This window comes from Trachymyrmex cornetzi, unplaced genomic scaffold (genome assembly GCF_001594075.2).
Source record: "Trachymyrmex cornetzi isolate Tcor2-1 unplaced genomic scaffold, Tcor1.1 scaffold35, whole genome shotgun sequence".
In the NCBI taxonomy this organism is placed as follows: Eukaryota; Metazoa; Arthropoda; class Insecta; order Hymenoptera; family Formicidae; genus Trachymyrmex; species Trachymyrmex cornetzi.
In genome coordinates, this window is record NW_017298213.1 from 1,578,623 (window position 1) to 1,592,668 (window position 14,046).

General features: G+C 30.0%; 1 protein-coding gene across 13 annotated transcripts in view; it reads left to right on the top strand.

The window, feature by feature from the left end:
* The window catches only part of LOC108763287 (homeotic protein female sterile), a 36,637-nt gene that overhangs the window by 11,852 nt on the left and 10,739 nt on the right, over positions 1-14,046 (top strand). For 12 of the 13 annotated variants that reach the window (XM_018510771.1, XM_018510772.1, XM_018510773.1 and 9 more), the window contains 12 exons: positions 1,867-2,115; positions 3,108-3,302; positions 3,671-4,282; positions 4,805-4,882; positions 5,114-5,209; positions 5,306-5,407; positions 5,788-5,933; positions 6,014-6,170; positions 6,430-7,000; positions 7,328-7,486; positions 10,922-11,041; positions 11,147-11,290. In XM_018510771.1, the coding sequence (XP_018366273.1) occupies positions 1,867-2,115; positions 3,108-3,302; positions 3,671-4,282; positions 4,805-4,882; positions 5,114-5,209; positions 5,306-5,407; positions 5,788-5,933; positions 6,014-6,170; positions 6,430-7,000; positions 7,328-7,486; positions 10,922-11,041; positions 11,147-11,290 (2,629 nt within the window). The remainder of the gene's footprint in view (positions 1-1,866; positions 2,116-3,107; positions 3,303-3,670; positions 4,283-4,804; positions 4,883-5,113; positions 5,210-5,305; positions 5,408-5,787; positions 5,934-6,013; positions 6,171-6,429; positions 7,001-7,327; positions 7,487-10,921; positions 11,042-11,146; positions 11,291-14,046) is intronic. The other variant, XM_018510776.1, reaches the window with a different exon arrangement.

Sequence of the window (14,046 nt, forward strand, 5' to 3'; positions counted from 1 at the left end):
GAAAAAATCTAAAAACGTAAAGTACAAGTAAAATGAACGAACCTGTAGATGCAGACAGCAGGTAAAGATTCGATCTAAATTCTATATTAGACACATTGTAGATAAGTTCGATCTAAATTCTTCATTAGAAGTTGTAGATAAGTGTAGACGCGTTTGGTTTGTGCGTTATTATTGATGTATTGAGTTGATATGATTATATCTGCTTGTTTTAGTTACAATTTATATACGAAATGAACATATATTTAATTTACAGAAAAAAAATGAAGAAAGTTAATAATCAAACAGATATAATCAACTTCGATACATGCTCTAGCAAAATGTGTGCATATAAAATACTGTCGTGTGAATTATAGAAAAGATGTGTCAAAAGAACTCTATGGTAATTTTTTATTAAATAATTTGCGAAAATGTAAAAATAATATTTATTTTTGCGTTCGCATATATTTTATGGGAAAATATCAAAATTTGATGCAAGAGTTAGAAAATGGGGAGAAATTGACATGATTTATTAACAAGTATTCGAGGCACGTAGACTTCTTGTCTTCTTAAGAGCTGTAGCAAAAAAAGCTTAAAATGTTCGAAAGAATATTATGGGTAAGATTTTAAATTTTTACCTGCCATTTGTCGATTTGTCTCGGTTTCAATGGTTTTATACCTGTGTGCTATGTGTCTTATTCGGCGGAACATTGAATAATAAATCGCAACAATAGAAATGGAATTTAAGGGACCAGCTACCTGATCTTGATCCCTTAATTTTCTTTTGAATTTCCATTTCTATTGTTGCGATTTATTATTCAATATATTGCAACAATAAATAGTGAATAAAAACTATACCGCCTTTTTCAGAATTCTTTTAAAATTGAGCCATATAAATACAATTTTTAACTTGTATTTTTAACTATTTTTAACTATTTTTAATAATTTAAAACAATTTTTATCTTTATAATTTTATTTAACATCTTTTTATTGTTACAAATATCGCTTATTTGCTGTAATTAAAAAACAGATTTCTGGAAAATAAATTCGAAAGTTTTTAATCATTAAAATATTTGTTTTTAAATACAATTTTAGTGTAATAATTGGTTATAAAGGAATAAAAATGTGTTTCTTTAAAGTATCTTTTTTCTTTATATTTTCGCTCTTTTTTTCGTAAGTTACTACTAAAAAAATAATGTTTGGGTTATGCCGTTGTAGCAAATAAAGTGATGTTGATATATCAATACAAAAAAATTTATATATTATTATATAATAGAATAATTGAAAATTTAAATAAATGAAATAAGCAAAAGAACAAACTAAAGTTGAGGTTAGATCTTTATGCTGAAAATATTTTATTTATAAATTAATACATTTTCTAGTTATGTAAATTTTGCGTTGATTACTGTCGGACTTGAAGTGCAATCACAAACAAGCTAAAATAATATCACACACATAAATTAAATTGGTCGTCAATTTAATAATGGTATTAATGAGCATCTTAAAATACTTCATAGAACTTGTTGCGAAAAATATCACAGCCAGGATGTAAATTTAATAGGTACAAATTTATTTGTACCTATTAAATGTGTTGCATCTTAACATAAATTTGCTAATAGTAGTTTTACATCTGAGAACACTGCATGTAAATGTATGTAACAACTAATCTAAAATGCATGATACCGACAAAATTAATAATGTGTGAATATGTCAGTATTAAATAGAAATAATTTTGTTATTTATAAGCTATATACGCTTTTGCAAAATGTGATGTGCTTAATAAATTTCTTACTTAACATGTAAAAATATTGTAATGTAGATACAAAAGTAATTGAAAGTTACGTCATTTATTCATATGTATAACTAACAAAATAAAAATGAACAATATAGACGAGCACACCTGGCAAGGCTTCGACTACGCCAGCGAGTCCTGCAAAGGAACCGCCCCCACGTGACGAACCACCTTTGGAACCGGTGAATGGCATAGTTCAACCACCGGTTGTTCCACCACCCGATCGTCCAGGACGTATCACGAATCAATTGCAATTTTTGCAAAAGGGTGTTTTGAAACCAGTATGGAAGCATCAATTTGCCTGGCCTTTCCAACAACCTGTCGATGCGAAAAAACTCAATTTACCAGTATGTAAAGATGGCAAAATAGTATTTTAAACAAATAGTATTTTAAATTATCATGTATAATATACAAAAGAATTTTATTTTTATTAGTATATTTTGATATGAAATTGGAAATATATCTTAATCATTAATTTTTTTTTTACTATTTTATTACAATTTATGCATAGAATAATGAGATGATCAATTGGTATAAAGAAAACACGATTGCTTTAAAAAAAAATTATACACTTCGCAATATATATTTACATATCATTTTTGAAAAATAATTACGTGTACCAAAGGGTTTGCGGGTTAGTGCTGTATCATGATTCATTGATAATGCCAACGTCTCGTGAACCTGGCCGTTCTTTTCATCATGGCGAAGAGACACTGATACTGTCAATGCGCTCCTCACTCTGATGAAGTAAACGACGGTAATGACAAAACATTGTCATTACCAATGGATCACGTCACGACGATAACCCGCAAATCCTTTGACACTTTTGAAGAAAATACTTGTGAAAGCCTTACAAGTATTAGCAATTATGTTTTTTTTAATACCAATTGATTCATCTAATTCACTCATTCTATGCATAACATTATTAAGATACGATTACCAAAAAATGAATAATTTGTGAGATATTTTATGTTTATTATAAAATATAAAATATCTTGTATTGATTTTTTTTATATCTATTTTAATACTTCCATGTGCAGAATAATTAGCAGAATCACAGTATGTGAAAAAAATTATTTAATTCCATTTAAAAAGTGGCGGTCACCTTTATATAACCTTGAAAAATTTATTTGCTGATTCTGATGATTCTTTTTTCAGTAACAGATATGAGATATATTATTCAGTAGACTATCATTCCTCTATCAATAATATATGATTCATTATTATACGGAAGAGTCTTAATATGGATAAGGTTCTTCATAAAATGCTTTACTGGAGCTTTATAATAATTTTATTATTTTGTGTGGATAGCTTGGAAAATACATTTTTTATTTAAAAGGATTATCACAAAATCATCAAAAAACCAATGGACTTGGGCACAATCAAAAAACGGTTGGAGAATTCGTATTACTGGAGTGGGAAAGAATGTATTCAGGATTTCAATACTATGTTCACCAACTGTTATGTCTACAACAAGCCAGGAGAGGATGTTGTAGTTATGGCACAGGCTCTCGAAAAATTATTTCTTACAAAGGTATATTTTTAGGAGAAGATTTTTACATTTTTTGTTAAATAACATTAATTAAAAATTGTTTGAAAGTGCGCGTGCACGCACACACACACACACACACATACACACCAGGGTGTTTAAAAAATAATTATAAATGTTTATATATAATTTATATAGAAAGGAAAAATTTTCAGATCCATATTTATGTGACTTTTATCTTTACAGTGAATAGAATATATTCTTAAAGTTTGGCGACCTATTTCTGAAATACCTACGTGTATACATATAAAATATTTTTTTTTTTTTTTTTTTTTTTTCAGATAAATTTTATTATGTTCACATATTGTTTTTATTAAATAAAACATGATAGTGTAATAATATATATTTCATAGGTTGCACAAATGCCGAAGGAAGAGGTAGTGTTAGATCCACCTGTTCCAAAAGGACCCAAAGGCAAAAAAGCTGGAAGAGTTGGTGGACCAGGAGTAGGGGGAGTAGCGGGAGGAGGTACAGGAGCAGGTAGAGGACGACCAGCTTCTGGTGCAGCCGCTGTTACTTCCAGTGTACCAAATAGTTTAACACCTTCTGCTACATCAGCTGGAACAACAGGCGTTATACCTATGCCGCCTCTTGGTACTCAGGCACCAGCTTCAGTACCTGGAAGCACGAATACAACCACCATTGCTCCACCGTCAAGTATGGGCGTTACACCAATGGCTACTCACAATTCTTTGCCTCAGCAAGTTGTCCCTCCAACCACGGGTTACCATGCGCAGCCAGCGATGGATCCTCAAACAACTTCTGCTGTGCCTCCACCTCCACAAGTCCCTACAACACCAACTGTAATGCCTCCATCACAACCTGCCAAACTTAAAAAGGGAGTTAAAAGAAAAGCTGATACTACAACTCCTACTGCAAATGCGTTTGATCCATTGTATACACCTATGGATTCCAAGAATGCCAAAATACCTACGAGAAGGGAATCTGGCAGGCAAATTAAGAAGGTGAGTATATATTTTCTTTTTTTATTACTTTATTGCTATATTTTGTGTTCGAATCAAAAACATTAAAGAGATATGAGTTATATTTGATATATGAAATGTGACATATTTGTACAGATGAAAAGTAAAATATTCATTATGAAATAATAAGTCGTACGTGCGCGTGCGTGTATACATATTTATTTATTTGTTTAATTAAAAAATTTTAATGTGTATACATTTTATCAAAAATTAAAGATTTTTACATTTATATAAAAATAAAATAGTTATATAATAAATATGTAAAAGAACCATAATAGATTAAAACAAATGTAATTTTGTTATTGATATATCTTTTTAAATATGAGAAGTACAAATTATATTTTTTACATGATCATAGTATGTAACAAACATCCTTGTTCCTCGCATTTATAAAGTCATATCATTTCATGAATCATATTAATTATATTAATCATTGATCAATGATTAATTAAATAATATATCATTAAACGGCAATTTAAACAATTCATGTCATGGCTGTTTCAGCCAACGAGACAAGCGGAAGACGGCTTAGTGCCATACCATCAGGCCAATATGCCTCTTATGGGGGCAATGGCCCAACAGGTACATTTATTATTATTCCTTCATATTCCTTCCGTTCATTTGTGTTGTCTCATCATCTATCAAGCAAAAATTATCAGATTTATATTAAATAACAATTTATATATTTTATGGCATATTTTTTATTGAAAATCTTTTACTGTAAAAAATAAATTATAAGATTTAATAATAATAATAATAATATGTATATAAGCATAATACAATTTTTTATATGTTTCTTTTCTTACTTTGTAGCCTCCGCATGCTGGTGTCAAAGGAAAAGAAAAATTGTCTGAAGCCCTAAAATCTTGCAATGACATTTTGAAGGAACTTTTCGCTAAAAAACATTCGGTAATTGTGATGTCCATATATGGCAAACTAATTATTACAAATAGTGTAATACTCTGAAATATATAATTTAATCTTTTCTTTTTTAACAATATGCAGCCCTATGCTTGGCCTTTTTACAAACCTGTTGATGCAGAACTTCTAGGCCTTCATGACTATCATGAAATTATCAAGAAACCTATGGATCTTGGTACAGTAAAGGTATATATATTTTTGATTGTATTAATCACAAATATTGTACAGAAACGAGTTAAACTTATAAAATTTTTCTAAAACTATGAGAATTACAAATGATTACCACAAAATTTACATTATTATTCTTGCTGAGGAGGACTCTAAAGAGAGTCGAAACGTTCAAATAAAGAAGACATCAATCCATTCTTTGAGTATTGATTGTTCATTATAATATTTGCGCTGTTTATCGTCGCTGACTCTCATTAGCCTGCTATATTGTTTGTTATATTGTTTAATATTCGAGAGTCCTAATATTATTATTGTTTTTGTTTTACATTATTATATTTTCTATAATATAATTAGATAATCTATATATTTTAATATAAAACATTAACTTTTTTTTATAGACGAAAATGGATAATCGTCAATATAAAACTGCACACGAATTTGCGAGTGACGTACGACTTATATTTACGAATTGTTACAAATATAATCCTCCCGATCATGATGTTGTTTCAATGGCTAGAAAACTTCAAGATATATTTGAGATGAGGTTGGTAGTTAAAATTTTCTACAACGTGGAATTTAAATACATGATAGAAATATCTAATTATATAATTGATACATAATTAGGTATGCTAAAGTTCCCGATGAACCGTTGGGTAGTAGTATGGGAACTATGAAAGGAAGCAGTAGCGGTAGTGGTAGCAGTTCTGGAGGAGACAGTTCTTCCGATAGTGAAGATTCAGTTGAAGAACGTACTCAAAAATTACTTGAATTACAACAAGAGGTATAATATATATTTTTCACGGGTACTTTTTATACAGAAACTATGCACTTTGTGGGTTATTTTTCTACTCTTCGCCCTGATAAAGTGAACTGTAATACGAAATGTTGACATTCTAATGATGGATGTTGACACGGAAATAATTCACGAAATGAATAGTTTTGTATAAGTACAATATATATGTTTTTTTCGAAAAAAAAATAAAATTGCTTTATAGGCAAATGCAGATCAAAATATAATTTATATTACTTTATTTTTATAGCTGAAAGCTATGCAGGAGCAAATGAGGAAATTAGTAGAGGAGAGCGGTAAAAAGAAAAATAAAAAGAAAAAGCCAGACAAACCAAAATCAAAGCCAATGAGCAATAAGAATAGCAGCCTTGTTGCCAGTCATACTGGTGCCATGAAAGAACTTATGAAACCAAGTGGTGGCATTCCTAACGTTTCCGATAGTGTCGGTGCTAGTATAGCCAGTGTTGCAATGGGTGCAGGCGATTTAAAAATGCCTGGTGGCATAGCTAGCGATCTTCACCATCAAACTACAGCAGTAGGACCTAATAAGACCCATGCTGCAGGAAGTTTAGGACATCATTTGCCAACAGCAGCGAATGCTAAGCCAAAAGGTAAAGGCCGGGGACCTGGAAAAGCTGCTACAACTGCAAATACTGCAACCAAGAGGCCGAAGGCTAACAGCAGATCTACTGGGAACAAGAAGAAAAATACTGGCAATCAACCACCTCCGATTTCGTTTGATTCGGAAGATGAAGATAGTGCTAAACCAATGTCTTACGATGAGAAGAGGCAGCTCAGCTTGGATATTAATAAGCTACCAGGTAAAATGTTAGATTAAAATTCTAATTATATTAATGAAAAGATTATATAGCACGAGAGATAACGTTTAATATGAAAAATACAAAAAATTTTCAAGAGGTATTGGTGGATGATCAGCTATAATATAACAATATATATAACCTAATTACTGTCCAAATGTTTAAAATTATTATTATGATATTGTATTTCAATTTTACTTCTTTGCTATTTATATAATTCTGTTCTGTGAAATATATACTATAAATTATTTTGTCTATTCGAAAATATAATAATGAAGAAAGAAATCAACCATAAATATCACTTTTTATTCATTTATTTTATTTTTTTAGGTGACAAATTAGGTCGTGTGGTACACATAATTCAGTCTCGGGAACCTTCACTGAGGGATTCAAATCCAGATGAAATCGAAATTGATTTTGAGACACTGAAGCCATCAACGCTTAGAGAACTGGAAAGCTATGTTGCATCATGCCTCAGAAAGAAGCCACGTAAGCTTTACTATAAATTTAACTTTATTTTGAATTTATCAAATAATTTAGCTGTTATTTTTCAATGGTAATGTACTGTATACTTTATACATAATGCATCAGTATAGTATATACATTATACTTCAATTATAATATTGTTTAGTTATATTAAAATTATAATAAAAAATTCAAGTATATAAAATAGAGTTGATAAAAATCATGTTTCTAACATGTTTTAAACATGTTTTTTTTATAGTGCTGTTTAAAACATGTATGAAGCATTAAACATGTTTGAAAAAAAGTTTAGTTTTGTGTAAATTAACAATAGTAACAATATTATTATAATTTAGTAGAGTGTAAGTTACTTTCTAAAAGTAACTAGTTATAGTTTTTTGTTTTAAAAAATAATGTCGATAAAAAAATTTTTTATGCACAAATATATAATATATAGACATACATATATATAAACATCATAAACATAAACCTTTATCAACATATAATTATATGTAAAATATAGCCATACGTGTCTATATATTCTTCTGTCTTTTATAAAATTACTATTTACTATAATAAAAATAATATTAATGAGAAAACAAAAAAATAATTACAAGGATAATTTTCACATTGTTTCTTTTAGAAAAAAATCAAGTTTAGAGAAATGTAGAAAAAGTTGCTCGTATATAATCATTATATATATTATATATTAGGAGTGTGATTTAGTTTTGAGGATTTTTTGCAAGAGATAACACTAATGTCAGTGTTGTCGAAGACGTTCTAATCACAGCTATTATTTCTTAATGTTTTAATATTATTTCATGATATTTAGTCGTTCATTAACAATAGACGCAGTAAACATCGTGTTTATTCCATTTAACGACATGCATTGCTTCTGTTTTTTAATCAGCAGAAAACAGCGGCTGAAGGTTATAGAATATCGATAGAAACTTATAGTAATGTTGCTCCATCAATTAAGACATGTGAATATTGGTTCACATGAACTAATCTTATAAATATATGTAATCCGTCTCTTATGTAACATATATTTATAAGATTAGTTCTCTCAATGCATCTTTTATATAGTTTAATATTGACTTTTTTACTTTGTTTCTGCTCTTCGAATTCTAAACATCTGATGATGGCACAATTATGATGCCGAAACATGTCATGTAATACAATATAACATTAAGTTTTTTAAATTATATTTATATATTTTTATATCAATTTATCGAAAAATGTAAAAATTTTAAATGGCTTACACATATATTCGAATTTGACTCTAATTTGCCCTTCTATATTCTTGATATTGTTATCTACAAGAGTTCTTTAATTTAATTGACTAAACAGTAATTTTATAAAAGAAAGAAGGATGTATAGACATGCATGGACATATGACATACAACATTATGTATATTTATGAATGTTTATACATGTATGAAAAAGCTGTGCAACAATACATTATAACGATATCAAACTATCGTTAAAAGTTACAGAATAAGCTTACTGACAAGTAACACTACCCAAGTGTTAATCACCGATCGTCTTGAAATTTGGTCTACATATTCTTTAATGGAAAATATTTGATACGTATTTTTTTATATCGGCTAAAAAACATTTTAAGGGGGCTAAAAAAATGTTTTAACATTGTAAAAACTACTATCGCAAAGTGTATATTGTGTCACCGTGGGCTTCTTGCTTGGATGTTTGAAAAATACATTTAAAATTGGCTGAAATGTATTACCTGGGGGTTTTTGGTATCGGGGATTACGAATCTGAAGTCAGAATTTTAAAATTCAAAATGTCGTATCCAATATGGCTGACGAATTTTCAAGAAATTGTTTAATTTCCATAAGAATGTGAATACTGGTGTTTTTGGGGTCGCTTAATACGAACTTGGAGTCAGATTTTCAAAATTAGAATAAATAATTATTTTAAAATACACTTCTTTGTTTTGCTTGCAGTTAGTGACACAATATACACGTTGCGATAGTAGTTTTTACAATGTTAAAACATTTTTTTAGCCCCCTTAAAATGTTTTTTAGCCGATATAAAAAAATACGTATCAAATATTTTCCATTAAAGAATATGTAGACCAAATTTCAAGACGATCGGTGATTAACACTTGGGTAGTGTTACTTGTGAGTAGTTATCACAGCTATATTGAATCGTCGCGTCAGAAGCGAGAAATGACACGTTAATTTTTGTTACGTGCCGTTGGCACTATTGTGACTATTCAGGAGCCTTAAGTCAGAAACGCATACAAAAAACGGTAGTAAGATATAAACAGTAAGCGAATCGGTTAATTACAGTAGAAAATGTAAGACCGTCTATAATGGAAATAATATTGCGTAGTAAGCAGTAAGTTGGTAAAAAGTGACCAATCTTAATCAATTATTCTCATCTCATTCAACTGTGATTGGTTAATTTCTCTTTGGAGCTAAAGAACCAATAAGACATTAACAAAATTAAATTAAATTACCGTTTATCTTTTGAACGCAGCCTTTGTCTTTTATGCAAGCAGTAGTGGCAGTAGCGTTGAGGTTCTAACCAATTATATTAAATTGATAAATAAGTTCAAAATATGTAAAGTAACTTTAAAAGAAACTCAAATTAGTTACTAATTGCTAAAAGAATAAGACTCGGTTTTTCATTTTTTGGTTAACTCGTTAGGCTTATCTTGATGTTTTATCCAACGGGCTTCATTTATGATGATGTCACGGGTTACCACAAGTTAACCAGATAATGAAAAATTGGATCTAAATTAAGTTACAGTTGGAGATAAAGTTAAATTAAAATTATGAAAAAAGTGACATTAAGCCCTATTTTTACAATATATGGTTATTTAAAGATTAAATAATTAATTTCATTAATAAATCTCTTAGTAACCTTTAATCTTCAGGTAACTACATATTGCGAAAACGGTCCAACTGTAACTTAGCGTTTTCTCTTGATTGCACTATTGCCCCACTAGTGCAACACTCAGATAGTGTATCGTGTTTCCATGGCTGGTGGTAAGCGAACTCATTCGGTGTACCGTGTTTCCGTGGCTACGGTGTAGTAAATTTTATGCACGAAGTGGGATTTTGCTACACTGTTTCAAAGGGACGATATAGAGCCAGTGTGACAAAATTTGAAAATGGAAGTCAAGCGGGGACAGGGTGTTAGCGCAATAATGATGTAGTGTACATCATAGCGTGCACCACTCTAGTGTAGTGTAGCTGAGTATAGCGCTTACACGCAACTGGTGCGGTGCGAGGCTGCACCTAGTGCATCCCTAGAGAAAACGTTATTAGTTACAAGTAACTAGTTACTTCTCAACCCTGTAATTTAGTCTACATATGCATGCGTACGCGCATACTTATGACATAATAAATTTCTTGTATAATATTTATCTCATATAATTTATATAATATATCCTATACAATATATTTTACATAATATTTTACCATGTGTTAACAGATAAGAAAGTCAGTGGTAAGTCCAAGGATGAACAAATGGCTGAAAAGAAACAAGAATTGGAAAAGAGGTTACAGGACGTAACAGGGCAGTTAGGCAATGTCAAGAAAACTGCCAAAAAGGGTTAGCATCGATCAATTTTTTAAAATATTTTCTAAATATATCGAGAAAAATACGTTTAAAGTGAAATTAGGTATAATAACGAAATCGTTTATGTATTTATTACAGAAGATAGTAGTAAGTCCGTTGATGTAGTTGGAACTGGTGGTGGACCTTCGCGATTGTCAGCGTCGAGCAGTAGTAGCAGCGATAGTGACTCCAGCAGTAGTTCGCTTTCTTCATCGAGCACTGATTCAAGCGACAGTGAAGCAGGTTAGATATAAATGCAACTAATAAGTTGTTATTATTAGACCCTTACCTGGGAACAAAGAACTACTTGTAACTAAGTAGTTGTCACAGAAATATGAATGACTTCTTCAGTGAGAGATTTAAAATTGGGATTACGTACGACTACCTGTTTCAATATATATATATATTTGTATATTATATTTTAATTTAATATATATGTATATATACAAACAGGTATATAAATATACTTTCGAGGAAATAACGTATTCCGTACTACTTTCGAGTTCTTTGCAAAAAAATTTGTTACTTCCTAACGGTTGCACTATAAAGCACAGATTTTCATACTCACGTTTACGCCCAAATTAAATAATAAAAGACAATACATTTTTACAAACGCAAAAAAGACAAATATGGTTTAGATTGTTAATGCGCTTTTTCTCATCGCTAAGTGTAACAAAGTTGTCTGGGAGGCAGAGATATTTCTACATGTTTAAAAATCTTTATTTTCTGTGCGTGTCTTTTTTTTGTGTGTTATTTAATATCATAAATGACATTACCGATTTATAACGATAAGAAATTTTCTATTAACAAAAATAGTCGCAAAGTCGTAGACGTGAAGTTCATAGTTGTGAAAAAACAACTCACCATTTCATGAGGCATTTAATTCCATAGATATGTACGAAACAGTAAAATGATTTTTATGAATCATATACATAAAATAAAATGTTATTATTAAGACATTAAAACGTTTTAATAATACAGTACCACTGAAAGTATATATTATAATAATGATTATGATGATTATTATTAAATTTCAGTACATTAAAAGAATAAAGTTATGATAAAAGTTATGATTATACTTCGAATATATATTTTCTGTTAATATTATTTAAAATTATATGTAAGCTGTACATACTTCGTAATACGTAATCAATAATTGCATCAATGCTTATAATAAATAACCTTAATATCTTTTCTGTTCTATATATTATTAATTTCTATTATTATGCTATAGTTTGATAAACTTTAATTGAAAAACGTAATGCCTCGTGATTTGGTGATAAATTTGAGAACATTGAAAAATATTTATGAATTCTGTGCCTAACCAATTCTCTATTGGCAAATGAAACAATCGAAAAATGCTGATATTATTGGTCATTAATATTGTTATGATGATGTAATATTTGCTATGCAAAAAGGAAGTTACAAACTAGATATAAACAATTTCTTTAAATGGGGATTTAACGCAAATATCTTCTTAAGCTACTGAATCGTGCTTATTAATTATTGTATTTATTAGGACAGCGTTATTCATGTAGCTTAAGTGCTACGTTATATTAATGCGTTGTCAAGTTTCATCTTGTAAACGAGCTATAGAACAAGATTTGTCATGTCTTCGTAATTTTGTATGTTGTTCGCTATACAAGTGTTGCAGATGTGCAATCGTGTACAAGTATCGAAACTTGACACACGGTTAAAACATTTTTATTTAATTTACGAGACATATGCAATGGTAAGAACAAAGGTGAGCTAGTGGAGTGCAGACTGTGTTTAGAGGATACCATGCCAGCTTGTTTCACGAATTATATTATTGATTCTGAACAGTACGATTATTTTCTCTTGTCCTATCGGTGTTGACAGTACATTCTGTTGTTCGAAAGTCAAGTATAGTTTGCTACTCAAGGTCACTGAATTTTTCACTGCAGTTCCGCCTTTGGGTTCGTAAGAAAGTCATTGCTTCTAAGGTTAGTAAAATGTCTAAAAAGATTTTATTCTGCAATAAGCGACATTGCACTTAATCAAAGTGTATTGTTGCCTTGACTGTAGTGTCGAATATTAGTACCTTGTAATAAGTTACACAACTATTTATCGTAGCTTTCCCCGATAATTATATTGCCCCATATAACCCGAAAGATAATGCAATATATTAATTCTTGCAAACTCGTTATTTATTTGCATTAAACGATAAGCAGAACATTACATTACTTGTATCACTGTGTTTTCGAATCATTAAGTTTGTTTTCTTGCATTGATTCACATTCATGCCGTATCATTTCTCAAAATCCTAAAACAGTGATATTAATATGCGCCACGAACTAAAGTGGGTATATAATACGCAATATTATCAATGTACTAACGTTTGAAGTGCGTTTATGCTCCTAAACGGTCACACATTTCCACATATTTCAAACTGTGAATTTTAATGACATCGGTCGAAGTACAGAATATAAAAAGATAAATTAGGCAATGATCATAGCGATACACACGGGAGAAATTGCAGACAATGTGTATTGGTGGCTAGATTTGCAAATCAGTGCATTTTAAGATTAGCATAGTTACGCGTTGCATTTTAATAGTAAGCTACGCTCTTGTCTCCGCAAAAAAAGTTCTAACAAGATTCTTCTCAACATGAAGAAACTCACTCCTAGTTATCTCAAATTACTAATTCCATTTCAAGCTTAGCTTATCATAGCCAAATATGTGCTTCCTTTAAGAAGTCAATTATTAAAATGTTTTGTCTCTTGCAAGCCGAATCTGGCAACAATATTACGTTGCTTGTGTGAGGCAAGCAAAAACTGATACAAATCTTCCTTAATACCTTACTCTGAATGCATAGATTTGAATAAAGTAATTATTATGAATCTCTAGTATATTGGTGCGGAGTACATTTATATCTGAATTCTGATTGACAGATCTCATTGTTTTTTCATAAAATTAATGACTTTGAGCGTGTGTATATATATATATATATATATATATATATATATATATATAAAGTG